This window comes from Pristis pectinata, chromosome 44 (assembly GCF_009764475.1).
Source record: "Pristis pectinata isolate sPriPec2 chromosome 44, sPriPec2.1.pri, whole genome shotgun sequence".
NCBI classification, from domain to species: Eukaryota; Metazoa; Chordata; class Chondrichthyes; order Rhinopristiformes; family Pristidae; genus Pristis; species Pristis pectinata.
In genome coordinates, this window is record NC_067447.1 from 276,302 (window position 1) to 294,567 (window position 18,266).

The 18,266-nt window shown below is 53.8% G+C and overlaps 2 protein-coding genes and 1 non-coding gene across 10 annotated transcripts in view; 2 read left to right on the top strand and 1 right to left on the bottom strand.

Moving 5' to 3' along the window:
• LOC127566664 (NACHT, LRR and PYD domains-containing protein 3-like) overlaps positions 1-11,300 on the bottom strand; it is a 172,082-nt gene extending 160,782 nt beyond the window's left edge. The window contains exons 1-4 of the mRNA XM_052009185.1: positions 11,182-11,300; positions 8,811-8,903; positions 3,843-4,097; positions 1,988-2,145 (exon numbers count right to left, since the gene is read on the bottom strand). Coding sequence (XP_051865145.1) covers positions 1,988-2,145; positions 3,843-4,097; positions 8,811-8,871 — 474 coding nt within the window. The 5' untranslated portion in view covers positions 8,872-8,903; positions 11,182-11,300. The remainder of the gene's footprint in view (positions 1-1,987; positions 2,146-3,842; positions 4,098-8,810; positions 8,904-11,181) is intronic.
• LOC127566709 (U1 spliceosomal RNA) lies at positions 6,171-6,338 on the top strand. The gene has a single exon (XR_007955794.1). It is a non-coding gene; the product is annotated as a U1 spliceosomal RNA (small nuclear RNA).
• Positions 11,301-11,913: 613 nt separating the features above from the next.
• LOC127566663 (NACHT, LRR and PYD domains-containing protein 3-like) overlaps positions 11,914-18,266 on the top strand; it is a 31,764-nt gene continuing 25,411 nt past the window's right edge. For 3 of the 8 annotated variants that reach the window (XM_052009175.1, XM_052009183.1, XM_052009184.1), the window contains exons 1-4: positions 11,931-12,042; positions 13,219-13,301; positions 14,202-15,903; positions 17,096-17,320. The gene's annotated coding sequence lies outside the window, so the exon portion shown is untranslated. Of the gene's footprint in view, positions 12,043-13,218; positions 13,302-14,201; positions 15,904-17,095; positions 17,321-18,266 lie in introns of all 8 variants that reach the window. The other 5 variants (XM_052009176.1, XM_052009177.1, XM_052009180.1 and 2 more) reach the window with 5 other exon arrangements.

An 18,266-nucleotide genomic window follows, 5' to 3' on the forward strand; every position in this document is an offset into this window, starting at 1 on the left:
TGTTGTTCCTTTGTTCAAGAAAGGGAGTAGGGATAACCCTGGGAATTACAGACCAGTGAGTCTTACTTCAGTGGTGGGCAAATTACTGGAGGTGATTCTAAGAGACAGGATTTATGGGCATTTGGAGAAGCATGGGCTGATTAAGGACAGTCAGCATGGCTTTGCGAGGGGCAGATCATGCCTCACGAGCCTGATGGGATTCTTTTGAGGATGTGACAAAGCACATTGATGTAGAGCAGGGGATGTGGTGTACATGGATTTCAGTAAGGCGTTTGACAAGGTTCCTCATGGAAGGCTCATTCAGAAAGTCAGGAAGCGTGGGATCCAGGTAAACTTGGCTGTGTGGATTCAGAATTGGCTCACCCATGGAAGACAGAGGGTGGTGGTAGATGGAGTGTATTCTGCCTGGAGGGCGGTGACCAGTGGTGTTCCGCAGGGATCTGTTCTGGGATGCCCGATCTTTGTGACTTTTATAAATGGATGAGGATGTGGAAGGGTGGGTTAGTAAGTTTGCTGATGATACAAAGGTTGGTGGTGTTGTGGAGAGTGTAGGAGGCTGCTGTAGATGACAACAGGATATTGATATCACGCAGAGCTGGGCTGAGAAGTGGCAGATGGAGTTCGACCCAGAAAAGTGTGAAGTGATACCCTTCAGGAGTTCGAATTTGAAGGCAGAGTACAAGGTTAATGCCAGGATTCTAGGAAGTGCGTAGGAACAGAGGAATCTTGGGGTCCACATCCATAGATCCCTCAAGGTTGCCGCGCAGGTCGACAGGGTTGTTAAGAAGGCATATGGTGTGTTGGCCTTCATTAGTCGGGAGATTGAGTTCAAGAGCCGCAAAGCAATTTTGCAGCTTTATAGAACTCTGGTTATACCACACTTGGAGTATTGTGTTCGGTTCTGGTCGCCTCATCAGAGGAAGGACTTGGAAGCTTTAGAGAGGGTGCAGAGGAGATTTACCAGGATGCTGCCTGGATTGGAGAGCATGTCTCATGAGGACAGGTTGGGCGAGCTGGGGCTTTTCTTTTTGGAGAGGACGAGAAGTGACGATAGAGATAGGCAAGATATGAGGCATCGATTGAGGGGATAGTCAGAGACTTTTTCCCCAGGGCAAAAATGGCTAAGACGAGGGGGCGTAATTTTAAGGTGATTGGAGGAAGGTATGGGGGTGGGGGGGAGATGTCAGGGGTAAGTTTTTTTTACACAGAGAGTGGTGGGTGCGTGGAACGTACTGCCGGCAGAGGTGGTGGGGGCAGACACATTAGGGACGTTTAAGAGACTCTTAGATAGCCAGATGAATGACAGAGAAATGGAGGGCTATGTGGGAGGGAAGGGTCAGATAGATCTTAGAGCAGGATAAAATGTCAGCACAACGTCGCGGGCCGAAGGTCCTGTACTGTGTTGATATGTTCTGTGTTAAGATTGAACCAAGATAATCTGACGGTTTTGTTCCCAGGATTACTGATGTCAGCCTGACACATTTTGCTGCCAACATTGAAATACTTGACTTTAAGTATTCCCGCTGCCCAGAGTGGACTCGAACCAGTATTCGGGAGAGAGAGAGAGGGGAGAGAGTTTAACATCCACAGAGGCAGCACCGTCACACAGGAAGGGGTGCGGGAACAGTCCGACAACTCCCATTTAGGGGAATAGTCCGACAACTCCCACTTAGAGGAACTGCCCGACACTGAAGTAACCGTTATATTACCACATCTCATCTCTTTCAAAACTCTGCAGCCCTCTCCACATTGAAACAAACCACATTTACTCCATTGACCAACAGTTTTGTCCCCAATGCTCATACCCATTTGGGGCCAGATAGCAGATTTCCATTGGCAACGCTCTGGTGAAGCTTCTGTGCCTCTTTCCACCAATGACCTTTCCTTTAAGGAGCAGCCCCCAGAACGTGAGACCCACCTCGATCTCTCATCCCTCTGACGCCATCGGTTTGGTGACAACAGGACCCGGCGTGTCCCTCCCACTCACCTCGAACTCCTGCCCGCTGAGATGTCCCTGCTGTCTCAGCATCAGGGCGAGTGCCCCCATCACTCCTTCAATTGCCCGCTCCAGTCTCTCCCGGTGGAGGTTTGTCAGCTGGAACAGTTGGTAGTCGTCCCACTGCATCAGGAACTGCAACGTCGGGTCTGTGAACAGAGGAGGGAAAAAGTAAAGAGTGCCCCAAAAACGGCCCTCACACCCACCCAGCTCACGCCAGCTCCACACGCCCTCCCCACCCCACTCCCCCCACCAGTTCCAGACAATTCCCCATCCCCCACCACCAGCACCATCTACAAACATGTACTCCCGTTTTTCACCAAGACCACCATGGCGGGACGTCTGGTGGGGGGGGTTGCGGGGGGTTCGCTCGCCAAGGCCGCTGCGGGGGAACACCCCGGGGGTCTGATCGCTGAGACTGCCGCAGCGGGACGTCCCGCGGGGCCCACTCGCTGTCACCGCCATGGCGGGACGTCCCGGGGGCTCGCTCGCCGAGACCACCATGGCAGGACGTCCCGGGCCCCGCTCGCTGAGACCACTGCAGCGGGATGGCCCGAGGCCGGGAGGGGGGGGGGGGGGGGGGGGGGGGGGCCGCTCGCCGAGACCGCCGCGGCGGGATATCCCGGGGCTCACTCGCTGAGACCACCGCAGCGTGACGTCCCAGGTCTGTGGGGGGGGGGGGTCACTCACCCAGGACGACAGGCGCACAGGGACCAGCCCACCAGCTGCAGGTCACAGCCCCGTGCTGGAACAGATCTCCCTTCCTTCGTCTCCACTGGGAACATAGAACAGTACAGCACAATACAGGCCCTTCGGCCAACAATGTTGTGCCGACCTTTAAGCCTCGCTGAAGACTATCTAACACCTTCCTCCCACATATTCCCTTATTTTAAATTCCTCCATATGCTTATCTAACAATTTCTTGAATTTGACCAATGTACCTGCCCCCACCACCGCCCCAGGCAGCGCATCCATGCCCCAACCACTCTCTGGGTGAAAAACCCCTCTCTGATATCTCCCTTGAACTTCCCACCCATTACTTTAAAGCCATGCTTTAAAGCATTGCTGCCCGGGGAATGAGGCGCTGGCTGTCCACTCTATCTATTCCTTTTAATACTTTGTACACATCTATCATGCCTCCTCTCATCCTCCTTCTCTCCAAAGAGAAAATCCCCGGCTCCCCGAGTCCCTCGGCAAACCCCAGCTCCCTCAGAAAAGCCCCAGCTCCCTCAGCCTCCCAGCAAAGCCCCAGCTCCCTCAGCCTCCCAGCAAAGCCCCAGCTCCCTCAGCCTCCCAGCAAAGCCCCAGCTCCCTCAGCCTCCCAGCAAAGCCCCAGCTCCCTCAGCCTCCCAGCAAAGCCCCAGCTCCCTCAGCCTCCCAGCAAAGCCCCAGCTCCCTCAGCCTCCCAGCAAAGCCCCAGCTCGCTCTCAGTAAAGCCCGAGATCCCTGAGTCTCTCACAGCGCACGCGGTTTCGCTGTGAGACCCTCCCCCAGGAGCTCCGCACCGACCAACGATCCACCGAGGGCAGTGGGGGAACGTGGCAACACATCCGGCTCCCGGCAGCAGCACCCCCATCCCAGACTTACTCCCTCCAATCGGTGGCTCCAACCCCAGGCAACCGCAGTCTTTGAGCAACCCGACCGCACCTCCCCATCCGAAGGCACAACGTCCCCCCGTCTCCTACCCACTGGCCTCTTCTATCTCCCCGACGTCCCTCTGCTCCCTCCCGCAGCACCTCGTCTGCTTCCGTTGCTCCTCTGCACCCTGCGATCCTCCCCCCACCCCCCCTGCCTCCTTGCTCTGCCTCCTTCCGCTGGGCCCCGCTCCCCTCCCCAGTTCACTCACCCAGTCCGTGGTGAGAGCTTGGCCTTTCCTCGACGGAGGAGCCTCGGAAGGCAGGAGTCGCTGCCTCGCCCAGGCTGCCCCCGCCGGCCTGACTTCTTTCCTCGTCCCCCGCGGCCAGGTTGCCTTCCGCGCAGACTCTCCCCTCGGTCCCGCTTTGCTGTCGCGTCGTGGCTTCCGGGGGCTTGCCCGCTTCCCTCGATGAGCCCACAGGCAGGAGTCGCTTGAAAAGCTTCCGCAGCCGAGATAATTTCCAACCTGGAGTGGGGGTTGGGGAGAGAGAGGGCGAGAGAGGGCGAGAGAATCATGAATTGCAGGTTACAGCAGAGTGATTCAGAATAGGTGGCGGCACTGTGAGCCAAGGCTCTGGGTGAGCAGAGTCTGGAGTGGGACTGTGTGGGTGAATGGTAGCTGGGTCGCTGGCAGGGTGATCATCTCCGTGAGTAACTACGTTAGACTATTGTTTATTGACTACAGCTCTGCCTTCAATACTATAATCCCAAGCAAACTTGTCACCAAGCTCCGAGACCTGGGACTCAACACCTCCCTCTGTAACTGGATCCTTGACTTTCTAACCAACAGACCGCAATCAGTGAGGATAGGCAGCAATACCTCCGGCACGATTATTGTCAACACTGGTGCCCCACAAGGCTGCGTCCTCAGCCCTCTACTCTACTCCCTATACACTCACGACTGTGTGGCCAGATTCTGCTCGAACTCCATCTACAAGTTTGCAGATGATACTACCGTTGTAGGCCGTATCTCAAACAGCGATGAGTCGGAGTACAGGAAGGAGATTGAGAGCTTAGTGGAATGGTGTCATGACAACAACCGTTCCCTCAATGTCAGCAAAACAAAAGAGCTGGTCATTGACTTCGGGAAAGGGGGCGGTGACCATGCACCTGTCTACATCATTGGTGCTGAGGTCGAGAGGGTTGAGAGCTTCAAGTTCCTGGGAGTGAACATCACCAACAGCCTGTCCTGGTCAAATCACGTAAATGCCACGGCCAACAAAGCTCATCGGCGCCTCCACTTCCTCAGGAAGCTAAAGAAATTTGGTTTCTCCCCTTTGACTCTTGCCAACTTTTACTGATGCACCACAGAAAGCATCCTATCTGGATGTATCATAGCTTTGTACGGCAACTGCTCTGCCCAGGACCGCAAGAAACTGCAAAGAGTCATGGACACAGCCCAGCGCGTCATGGACACCAGCCTCCCCTCCTTGGCTTTACTTCTCGCTGTCTGGGTGAAGCAGCCAGCATAATCAAAGACCCCACCCACCCAGGACATTCTCTCTTCTCTCCTCTTCCATCAGGTAGAAGATACAGGAGCCTGACGGTGCGTCCCACCAGACTTAAAGACAGCTTCTACCCCACTGTGATATGACCTCACGATCTACCTTGTTATGACCTTGCACCTTATTGCACTGCACTTTCTCTGTAGCTGTGACACTTTACTCTGTACAGTTATTGTTTTTACCTGTACTACATCAATGCGCTCTGCACTAACCCAATGTAACTACGCTGAAATGAATTGACCTGTACGATCGGTGTGCAAGATTAGTTTTTCACTGTACCTCGGTACAAGTGACAATAATAAACTAATACCAATACCATAGCAGGTGACAACGCCCGCGCGCGCGCGCACACACACGTGCATGAGCAGGGCAGACACAGTAACATTCATTAAAAGATTACGCAGCAAGTGTCTGCATGGTGAACAGGGATGGCTACAACAACTGCTGTTGACGGCACAGGCAGATCTTCCTGGGTTTATCTTCCAAAAGCAAGAACCGTCTGAACTCCTGGGGAACCCCCAAACCCCACCCCCATCCACCACACCCCCACCCCACCCGGGTCACACACAGTCTTCCCTCAGCTTGAACTGTGTGAAAGGCTGGTGGTGTTGTGAATAGTGCAGGAGGTTGCTGTAGGTTACAACAGGATATTGATCGAACGCAGAGCTGGGCTGAGAAGCGGCAGGTGGAGTTCAACCCGGATAAGTGTGAGGTGATCCACTTTGGAAGATCGAATTTGAAGGCAGAATACAAGGTTAATGGCAGGACTCTTAGCAGTGTGGAGGAACAGAGGGATCTTGGGGTCCACGTCCATAGATCCCTCAAGGTTGTCTCGCAGGTCGATAGGCTTGTTAAGAAGGCGTATGGTGTGTTGGCCTTCATTAGTCAGGGTACTGAGTTCAAGAGCCGCAAAGCAATTTTGCAGCTTTATAGACCTCTGGTCATACCACACGGAGTATTGTGTTCAGTTCTGGTCGCCTCATTATAGGAAGGATGTGGAAGCTTTAGGGAGAGTGCAGAGGAGATTTACCAGGATGTTGCCTGGACTGGGGAGAGACCGTGATCAAAAAGGCCATTCGTTTTCCCAGGACGAGGCTAGCCCATTGCACTGCGGGTGTGCTGATTCCTGCAATGTCCTCAAACGCGGGATACTCGACTACAAAATTTGTGGTAGTGGGGGACTGCGTTCGTGTTTTTTTTTTAAAAAGTGCAGGCATTGTAGTGTAGCGGCTAGCGTAAAGCTTTTACGGTGCCAGCGACCCGGGTTCAATTCCCGCCGCCGTCTGTAAGGAGTTTGTAAGTTCTCCCCGTGTCTGCATGTGTTTCCTCCGGGTGCTCCACTTTCCTCCTGCATTCCAAAGACGTACGGGTTAGGAAGTTGTGGGCATGCTATGTTGGCACTGGAAGCGTGGCGACACTTGCGGGCTGCCCCCAGAGCTCTCTACACAAAAGATGCATTTCACTGTGTGTTTCAGTGTACACGTGACTAATAAAGATATCTTATCTCTAATCTCTTATGAGGAGGGGGATGACAGGTGACTTGATAGAGAGGTACAAGACGAGAAGAGACAGAGATCGAAGACTTTTTCGCAGGGCAACAATGGCTAACATGAGGGAACACGTTTAGGGTGATTGGAGGAAGATGCAAGGGAGACGTCAGAGGTAAGTTTTCTTTTTTCAGAGAGCGGTGGGTGCATGGAACACACTGCCAGCAGAGGCGTGGGGGCAGATATATTAGGGACATTTAAGAGACTCTGAGACACATGAATGATAGAGAAACGGGGGTGGGGGGGGATATGTGGGAGGGAAGGGTTAGATGGATCTTAGAGAAGAATAAAATGTCGGCACAACAACACAGGCTGAAGGGCCTGTACTGTGCTGTAATGTTCTGTGTTAAGATTGAACCAGGATAATCTGACAGTTTTGTTCCCAGGATTACTGATGTCAGCCTGACACATTTTGCTGCCAACATTGAAATACTTGACTTTAAGTATTCTCTCTGCCGAGACTGGACTCGAACCAGTATTCAGGAAAGAGAGAGAGAGGGGAGAGAGTTTAACGTCCACAGAGGCAGCACCGTCACACAGGAAGGGGTGTGGGAACAGTCGGACAGCTCCCACTTACAGGAACTGCCCGACACTGAAGTAACCGTTATATTACATAACATCTCTTTCAAAACTCTGCAGCCCTCTCCACACCGAAACCAACCACATTTACTACATTGATCAGTTTTGTCCCCAATGCTAATACCCCTGTTTGTGGCCAGATAGCAGATTTCTGTTGGCAACACTACAGTGAACCTTCTGTGGCTTTTTCTACCAACGACCTTTCCTATAAGATTAAAGTTATGGTCACTGCAAGACCCATTGCTAAATCTGACCCTCAGAACTAAGTCCGGATCTCTAGTGATGAAACCGGGACCCTGTTACTGAGAGTCTGACGGAGACCGGGCTCTGTCCTCAGGACGCAGGATCACATTTCTCCTGCTTCTTCATTTCCAAACAACTTGGCAATGGTTTTTGGAATCAGATCTCAGGGGAAAGGACATTCAGTCCTTCAGCCCTGCTGCTACTTCCCCAGAGGCGGCTCCACCTGTTGAAATCCCCTCTTCCCTCTGTCTCAAGGGAGGCAGCATCTCCATTCAGGAGCTTGCCCCACGGAGAGGTTTCTGTGTTTGCCCGCGACAGTGAAAACCCCCTCAACAGTCACCCTCCCAGTACCGTGTCCAACCAGCCCATCACCTCCATTCTGCTCCGGGGGACCTCCTGCCCCCCTGGATCATTCTGTTCCCCAGATCCTGGGCAAACCACGTGGATGCCATGGCCAAGAAAGCTCACCAATGCCTCTACTTCCTCAGGAGGCTAAAGAAATTTGGTTTCTCCCCTTCAACTCTCACCAACTTTTACCGATACACAACAGAAAGCATCCTATCAGGATGTACCACGGCTTGGGGCGGCAACTGCTCTGCCCGGGACCACAAGAAGCCGCAGAGAGTTGTGGACACAGCCCAGCACATCACGGACACCAGCCTCCCCTCCTTGGACTCTTGTCTTTACCTCTCGCTGTCTTGGTGAAGCAGCCAGCATAATCAAAGACCCCACCCACCCGGGACATTCTCTCTTCTCTCCTCTTCCATCGGGTAGAAGATACAGGAGCCTGAGGGCACTTACCACCAGACTTAAGGACAGCTTCTACCCCACTGGGATAAAACTATTGAACAGTTCCCTAACACAATGAGATGGATTATGACCTCATGATCTACCTTGTTGTGACCTTGCACCTTATTGCACTGCACTTTCTCTGTAGCCGTGACACTTTACTCTGTACTGTTATTGTTTTTACCTGTACTACATCAATGCACTCTGTACTAACTTAATGTAACTGCACTGTGTAATGAATTGACCTGTAAGATCGGTTTGTAAGACAAGTTTTTCCACTGTACCTCGGTACAAGTGACAATAATAAACCAATACCAATTATTCTGCTGCTCTGCTCAATCACCATTTTTAAACACGTGAGAATCCCCCCGCAAGGGGGATCTGTCAGACAGTTTCTGCACCCCCTCCTGTGCGACAGTGGCATCCCTGCAGATGTGAAACTCTCCCCTCTCTTTATGCCCGTCCCCTTCCTTTCTGAAGAGCACGTTTAGGTACCAGATACAGACTGTAACAAACCCGTGTGGCTCCTTGCCGTTGCGGTCACCAGATCTTGTCCCCTGTCTGTACCTTCTGCCATGGTGTTGTAAGGTGTTGCAAAATTCTGGTGCTCTGCAAGAGAGAAAAGCAGGAAGATGAGAAAATAATTCGTAGAAGTTTTGGCAGATGCAGTTCAACTCAGATAAGTGTGAAGTGGTTCATTTTGGTAGGACAAATACGATGGCAGACTATAGTATTAATGGTAGGACTCTCGGCAGTGTGGAGGATCAGAGTGATCTTGGGGTCCGAGTCCATAGGACGCTCAAAGCGGCTGCGCAGGTTGACTCTGTGGTTAAGAAGGCATATGGTGTATTGTCCTTCATCAATCGTGGAATTGAATTTAGGAGCCGTGAGGTATTGTTGCAGCTATATAGGTCCCTGGTCAGACCCCACTTGGAGTGTTGTGCTCAGTTCTAGTCACCTCACTACAGGAAAGATGTGGAAGCCACAGAGAGAAGATTTACAAGGATGCTGCCTGGAATGCGGAGCATACCTTATGAAAGCAGGTTGAGGGAACCCGGCCTTTTCTCCTTGGAGAGACGGAGGATGAAGGGGACCTGATAGAGGTATATAAGATGATGAGAGGCATTGATCGGGTGGATAGTCAGAGGATTTTCCCCAGGGCTGAAATGGTTGCCACAAGAGGACATAGGTTTAAGGTGCTGGGGAGTAGGTATAGAGGAGATGTCAGGGGTAAGTTTTTTCACTCAGAGAGTGGTGAGTGCATGGAATGGGCTGCCGGCAACGGTGGTGGAGGCGGATACGATAGGGTCTTTTAAGAGATTTTTGGATAAGCACATGGAGCTGAGAAAAATAGAGGGCTATCGGTAAGTCTAGTAATTTCTAAGGTAGGGACATGTTCGGCACAGGTTTGTGGGCTGAAGGGCCTGAATTGTGCTGTAGGTTTTCTATGTTTCTAATTGAAGCAGCACACACACCCCGTCCCGTCCCCCAACCCGGGCGGCACACCATCCTGTCCCCCAGGGCCCACTTTCCCCGCATAACAACCTGACCCGTCCCCCAGCAAGCGCACTCTTCGATCCCCTGGGATCCACCCTCCCCTGGTCAAACACAGTCCCAACCTCCCGGATGCACCCGCCCCGGGTCACACCATCGGCCTTGGCCAGCGGTATGTTCGGTGAATCCCTGACTACCTACGCCCCGATGCTTTGCACTTCACTACTGCCCGACCCTGCTGTCCCTCCGACTCCTTACAACTCATCCACAACCCAGGATTCTACTTGGGCCCGAAACTTCGTGGGAACCTCGGCTGACAGCAGCCTGCCCCTGACACCAAAGAAGCCACCACCCCAGGCCCACCCCTCCGCGCCCCCAGGACACCCCTCCGCGCCACCTCCACAGCCCCAGACACCCCACCGCGCCCCAACGCCACCGTCCGCACCACCCCGGCGCCCCCAGCCCCCCTCCACACGGCCTCCGCACACCCAGCCCCCCTCCACACCCCCGGCCACACACCCAGCCCCCGGCCACACCCGTCCCCACCCCTTCCACACACCGACCATTCCCGTTCCACACCACTACCCTCCCCAGCCCCCCTCCACACTACCCCCACCCCCTCCAGACCACCCCCACCCTCTCCAGCCCCCCTCCACACCTCCCTCCACCACCAGACACCTCCACACCACCCCCACACCTTCAAGACCACCACCCTCCACACTTCCGTCCCCACCAGCCCCCCTCCACACCATCCTCCCACCAAGCCCCCCTCCACACCACCCTCCCACCAAGCCCCCCTCCACACCACCCTCCCACCAAGCCCCCCTCCACACCACCCTCCCACCAAGCCCCCCTCCACACTACCCCAACTCTCTCTGGCCCCCCTCCACCTTCCCCCACCCTCTCCAACCTCCTCCACGCCATCTCCACCCCTACCCCCACCTACACCACCCCGACCGTCTCCAGCCCCCCTCCACACCTACCCCGACCCTCTCCAGCCCCCCTCCACACCTACCCTCTCCAGCCCCCTCCACACCACCCCCACCCTCTCCAGCCCCCTCCACACCACCCCCACCCTCTCCAGCCCCCCTCCACACCACCCCCACCCCTCCCACCACCCCAGCCCCCCTCCACACCCCGCACCTTCCAGCCCCCGTCCACCCCAGACCCCTCCACACCACTCCTACCAGCCCCCTCCCAAACCTCCCTCCACTGCAACCCCTTCCACACCACCCCCACCCCCTCCAGCCCTCCTCCACACCCCTTCCCCAACCCCACCATGCCCTTCCACCCTCCCTCCCCCACTCCACCCAGCCCTTGCCACCCTCCCCCCTTTCCCACCCCCACCCGGGCAACCACAACTAACTGACCCCACCCGGGCCGGGACTCAGACCTAAAACCGGGCTGCTGGCCCCCGGAGGGCCCGGCGGAGCTCGGTCCCGCCCCCGATTTACACTGAACCCGAGAGCAGCCCCTTCCTCACCGCCGCCCGGACAGGACACCCGCCGGGAGTGCCTGGGGTCGGAACTGCGCCTGCGCTGGAGGACCAGCTCCGCGCCTCAGCTGGAGGACCAGCTCCGCGCCTGCGCGTCCCCGGAGGTTCCTCCACCCACAGCGCCACCGCTGGCCGAAGGACCAATGCAGCGGGGCCCGGCCGTTCGGCCCCTTCAACCGGGACTTCCCCAACAACTGGCTCAACCCCACCCAACTGACTCTGAGGAAGAACTTCAATGACCACCAAACATTATTCCCCCCAGCTGTTTAAATCGCACCGCACCGATCCAGTGGTGAAACCCGTGAAGTTTCCTCCGCTGTCCGCCTGAAACCAGCGAAAACGTCCATTAAGGAGTTTTTAAAGCAATCTCCCAGGCCCCGCCCACCCGGGTCTGTCTCACAGGCCCCGCCCCCTGGGGTGTCTTATCTCCCAGGCCCCGCCCACCCTCGTGTCTCTTCCAGGTCCCGCCCCCTGTCTGTCTCCCAGGCCCCGCCCCCTGGGGTGGGGTGTCTTTCCCCAGGCCCTGCCTCCGGGGTCTGTCCCCCAGTCCCCTCGCCCCGGGTGGTCTGTCTCCCAGGCCCCCCCACCGCCTGTCTTGTCTCCCAGGCCCCGCCCCCCACCCCTTCCCCCCCCCCCCCCCCCCCCCACTGCTCTGCTGACGCAGAACCCGTTGCTGGCGGTTCACTGTCGCTCCCGGCGTGCGGAGCTGGGACAGGGAGCGGACCCTCGCCTCCTGGGGTGGGGGTGCAGGGACGTCAAGTAAGTATCGTTAAGTATTGTGCACCATCCCGGAATGTGGGAGGGTGGATCCCGGGGCATCGGACGGTGTATGACCCGAGGAATGTGGGGTCCCAGAGGGTATATGGCAGTAGGCGGTGGGACAGTGTGTGTCCTGGGCTGGGTGGGGGTCCGGGGGTATATTGCTGTGGTGGATGGGACAGTGTGTGTCTGGGGGAGGGTGGGGTTCTCAGGGGATATGGCAATGGGTGTTTGGACAGTGCGTGATACGGGCTGGGTGGATCCCAAGGGTGTATGACAGTGGGGGATGTGACAGTGTGTGACCCGGGAGGATGGGGTCCCGGAGGGTATGTGGCAGTGGGGGATGAGAGTCCGTGATCCATGGAGGGTGGATCCCGTGGGATCGGACAATGTGCCAGCCGGGTAGGGTGGGTCTCAGGGGATCGGACTGCCTGTGACACGGGGAGGGTGGGTCCTGGTAGATCGGCTAGTGTGTCACATAGGGAAGGTGGGTCCCGGTGTTCAGACAGTGTTCTACACGGGAAGGATCGATCCCAGAAGATCGGACAACATGTGACATGGGGAGGGTGGGCCTCGGGGGATCAGATAGTGTGTTACACGGGGAGAGTGGGTCCTGGGGGAATCAGACGTGTTTTACACGGGGAGGGTGGGTCCCGGTAGATCGGACAGCATGTGACACGGGGAGGATGGGTCCCTGGGGATCGGACAGCATGTGACACGGGGACCGTGGGTCCCGGGGGATCAGACAGTGTGAGACCCGGACAGAAACCAGCAGTTTGAGTTACGGGGAAGATTTGGTCCATTGCATCAGGCAGGGTGCGTGTTGGTTCACAAGGCAAATATTCTATAAAACCTCATGTTAATGTTGTTTATCAGAGCGTACCAGAATTTGGGAACGCCTGTCACCATCATGGGTGAACATGCTGGCAGGGTAGAAGATTCGGTGACCCCCCCCCCCCCCCAACCCCACATCAAGGAAACGCACAGGTTTTTGTCACACTCTGTTAAATATAAATGTCTTCTGCGGGTCGAGATCTGGCACACGTACCTGCAGTTCACAAAGGAACAGGGAGGAGGCGAGAGAGCGAGAGAGAACAGAGACATCTATAGTCTAAGGTGGAGTCATAAAGGAACTGTCTAATAAATGAATTTTTTTTTTGATACACATAATGACAGACCCTGAGGAGAGAAACTTCCTGAGGAATGGAATGAGCTGGGAACAATCAGGATACCCAGAATTGAGCAGTGAGGTTGAGCAGGTCAGACACGGTAACCGGAGAGTGATTGTGATTTGCGTTGCCTCTGTCATGAGAATACACGGTCTCCTGAAGAGTAAACCAGCTTATTATTATTACATGTACCGAGGTACAATGAAAAATGTGTTTTGCATGCTGTCCGTACAGATCATTATTGCAACAGTGCATTGAGGTAGTGCAATGGAAAAACAGTAACAGAATGCAGAATAAAGTGTTCCAAATACAGAGAAAGCGCAGACAACTGCAGATGTTGGAAATCTGGAGCACAAATAATGCTGGAGGAACTCAACGGGTCAATCAGCGTCCATGGAGGAGAATAGCCCGTCGATGTTTCAGGCCGAGACCCTTCACCGGGACTGGCGAGAAAAAGGGCAGAAGCCAGAATAAGAGGGAGGGTGAGGAGCACGAGCTGGGTGGTAGGTGAATCCAGGTGAGAGGGGGAAGATAGGTAGCTGGTGGGGGGGGGGGCAGTGGGGAGCTAGTTGTAATAGGAATGCTGTGAGAAGCTTGGTGCTAGGTGAAAAAAAAACGAAGGACTGAAGTCATGCAGAAGAAGGGAAAGGGCAGTGCAGGTAGACGATAAGGCCATAACGAGGTAGATTGTGAGGTTAAGAGTCCATTTTATCATACTAGAAGACCATTCAATAGTCTGATAATAGCGGGATAGAAGCTGTCTCTGAACCTGGTGGAACATGCTTTCAGGCCTTTGCACCTTCTGCCCGATTGGGGGTGGGGGGTGGGGGGTTGGGAGAAGAGATGATGTCCAGGGTGGGTGGGGTCTTTGATCATGTTGGCTGCTATACCGAGGCAGCGGGAAGTGTAGGCAGGGTCCACGGAAGGGAGGCTGGTTTCCATGATGAGCTGAGCTGTGTCCTCATCTCTCTGTTGTTCCTTGTGGTCAAGGGCAGAGCAGTTGCCATACCAAGCCGTGATGCCTCTGGATAGGATGCATCGATAGGGTCGAAGAAGACATGCCAAGTTTCTTTAGCCTCCTGAGGAAGTAGAAACGCTGGTGAGCTTTCTTGGCCATGGCATCCAAGAAAGGCGTTGACCAGGACAGGCAGTTGTTCAATTCCTGACACAATTCACACAATTCCTGACTCCGTATCCCGGCGATATCCTGAAACTCCTCACTGAAGCCCACAGCACGATAGACGGGCGATTTGAGGTATTTCTCCGTTTTGTTGCTGGTCTCTCCTCCCCAGGGTCAGCTCGGGGGCTGGAGGAGTTTCTGGGTCCATTTCCCCATCAAACAACCTGCCAAGTGATTGACTGGGTGAAGGAAGAGGTGAAAAGTCAGAGTGGAAACACAGGGAGTGAAGCTGGTAAAAGGAGCCTCCTGAACACACTGCACTACCTGTTTGAGTCTCAGAACCGTGGACTGGCTCAGGACACACTGGGATCTGTGGAAACACTTTCATTCCGTGGATTGCGACTGACATTGATGGCCGATCGCAGGACATTCACAACTTATCTCCACGGCAATCCTGGCTCACCCGATCATTATGAATTCCGCTTCTGTTATCAATCACTTTTCACAGGCTTTGCAACTTAAAACTAACCTGCAAGAGCCTTTGGGAGTCCGAGGAAAGGTCTTCGAGCTGAACCGTTAAACCATTCTCTGTCTCCAGACACTGCCCGAGCTGTTGAGTGACTGCAGTATTTTATGTTTTTATTTCAGTTACCCAGCCTCTGCAGTTTGATTTTTTTTTGTCATTTATGAACGCCAGCGCCTCCCCCACTAAAATCCAGTGAATCCCAGAATTATTTCAGTGAATTAAGTGAAGAAGCGAGGATGCCGATAAACAACCCTGTCTTCAGTTCCTTCCGGAATCGAGACCCGAAGAAGAGCCCATCACAGTGCAGCGCTTAGCGTGACGCTATTACAGCTCCGGCAACTCGGCTTCAATTCCGGCCACTGTCTGTCAGGAGTTTGTATCTTCTCCCCGCTTGTCTGCGTGGGTTTCCCCCCCCCCCGGGTGCTCCGGTTTCTTCCCACATTCCAAAGACGTACGGGTTAGGAATTTGTGGGCGTGCTATGTTGGCGACAATTGCGGGCTGCCCCCACAACACCCTACGCAAAGATGCATTTCACCGTGTGTTTTGATGTACATGTGACTAATAAAGAAATCTTGTCTTATCTAATGTATGGCAACAACTTCTGGTAGCAGCGGGTGGGATGGCTGAAAGATTTGCAGCTGTGTCCTACATGGAAATGTAATAGTTCATTTAGATGTTTGGTTTTACAAAACTCCTCGCAACTGGAAATATTCGCCAAAGTGTTTCACCAAACTTGTTCACAGTTGCAGTCGGAGTAAGCTGTCGAGGGACTTTGGTTTGATTCCGGCAACAAAGCGGCTCCCTGTCCCGGGACGTGTGAGGAATGTTTGAACTGAAAGTCATCCTGCGCCGGACAGCAAAGTTCACACAAATGGGTGGAGGGCAGAACCTCCCAGCACCAGCTAGCGGATCAAATTCACAGCTTGGGACTCGCTGAATTAAACAAAGAACATCCGCCCCGTTGACTGGGATGGAATAACAAGGAGAGAACTTGTGAGGTCTACAAGGAAATCCAGACAGAATCTACTTGCAACCGCGACGTAAGGTATTGGTATTGGTTTATTATTGTCACTTGTACCGAGGTCCAGTGCAAAGCTTGTCCTACAAACCGACAACGCAGGTCAATTCATTACACAGTGCAGTTACATTGAGGTTAACGCAGCCTCCAATATTCCTGTCCCTGATTTCTCCAACTCCCCCGCTTTCCCTCCTCCCGCTGCCTGACCTGTCCCGGGCCGGGGATTCGGCGGTGCTCTGAGGGTGGGTGGAACGTGGAACCGGGACACGGGCAGTCCACTTTTACCCCGAGCAGGGTACTTCAGTGTTCGGCCAAGTTCGGGTCTCCACCTCTCCCCCCCCCCCCCCCCCCCCCCACCACCGTCTTCCACTGACGCGTGATAAGATCAGTCACGGGACACAATCTCAGACACGGAACTCGGTGCAGGGTTCAATCCCCGCCACTGTCTGTAAGGAGTCTGCACGTTCTCCCCGTGTCTGCGTGGGTTTCCCCCCGGGTGCTCCGGGTTTCTCACACATAGACGTACGGGTAGGTTGACGTGGGTTTAAACGCGCAGCGCTGTGCTCTATAAATAAAACAAAAATGCGACTGCATTTCTTGCAGCTGAAAAGGTTAAGTATAATTTTAAAGCAACTTTGTTGGCTGTTGAAGTGAGCGGGAATCGTCGAACTGGTTGGAATTGATTTCAGCAGAAAGGCTGAAATCAAATCCCTGTTCTGAGGAATGTGTGGGTTGGAATCCGTCCTGTGGACAGGCAGCTGCGTGCACACAGACACTGAGCTCTGAGTCTCACTGAGAAACAACTCCACCTCCCAAGTCACTCAGTGATGCCTCACCTGACATTTCTCACACAGTCGGGACATTTGAATCCCCCGCGAGGGAGGGTCCCGTCACCAATCTCAATATCTAACGTAGAGTAACTACTCAGAATAACAGGAAGACCGTGGGGTATTATTGCAAGGAATAGCGCATCTGCGAATGCCACAGATTGATTTATGTGAAGGAATCCTCAAAATTATTAAAGAAAAACTCCTGATAATGGGAGTCCGAGGTGTAAGCAAAATGCTGGACATTCGCAGCAAGTCGGGCAGCAACTGAAGCAGGTAACCTTTCAGGTTCGAGACCGCAGGTAATGTTATTTGTGTCTGGTTGTGGATTTTACAGCTCTTCCCTGCAGCAGAAAGGGTTAAATACAATATTAAACCAACTTTGTTCACAGTTGGAGGTGAGCGTGGATGGTGGAACCGGTTGGACTTGGTTTCAGCAGAAAGGCCCCTCCCTGTTCGGAGGAATGTGTGGGTTGGAATCCGTCCTGTGGACTGGCAACTGCTTCCACACAGACGCTGAGCTCTGAGTTTCGTAGGACAACAACGCGCACCTTTCAATTCGACCAAAGATCCCTGAGCCGATCGCTGGCAGAGACAGGATATCCCTGCGGACTAAGGTGAGAACAATGCAGATTTTGATATTAATTTTTGCTCTTCCCCCCCCCCCCCCCAAATCAACTTTCAGAAAGTGGCTGGGGTTTTGGATGAGATATCGGAAATCAGTTTGAGTTTAAACTTGGAGACACACGAAATTGTGTAGGCCCTGGAAATCTGGAGTAATACACAAAGAGTGCTGGAGGAACTTAGCAGGTCAGGCAGCATCCATGGAGGGAAAAAAATAGTCGACGTTTCGGGCCGAGACCCTTCATCAGGACTGTTTAAACTTGTGCTGGTGGTGATGGCGTTTGTGTTTTTGCTGGGTGATGTTGCCATTTTTAGGATTTCTCACACCTTAGAACATAGAACATTGCAGCACAGTAGAGGCCCTTCGACCCACAATGATATGCCGACGTTTTATCCTGCTCTGAGATCTAGCTAACCCTTCCCTCCCACAGAGCTCCCCATTTCTCTATCTTTCATGTGTCTAAGACTCTCTTAGATGTCCCGAATGTATCTGCCCCCAGAACCCCTGCAGGCAGTGCGTTCCATGTACCCACCACACTCTGCGTTAAAAAAAACCTTACCCCTTACATCCCCCTTGTACCTTAGTTCAATCACCTTAAAATATGTCCCCTCGTGTTAACCATTGTCTCCCTGGGAAACAAGTGTCTAAGTACCTTATGTCAAGATTAAGGACACATTCCCGTGTCTGTGTAAAGGCTCGACAGATGCCGTTCTGCGGCAATAGCAACACGGGTTGAAGGAACGTGGGAACAACAGAAAGAGTTTTCTGCTGAGTTTCTAGTACCAGGATCCAAAATTAACTAATCTATCCCGGCAGTTAATAATACAAAGTAAATCTCACCTCACTGTCCCACTTCGGAAGACACCCACCAACGAAAGCATCTTGTCACTTCCTCTTTGTCACATCCCGATCCAGTGTAAAAGCTTGATATCTCCAAC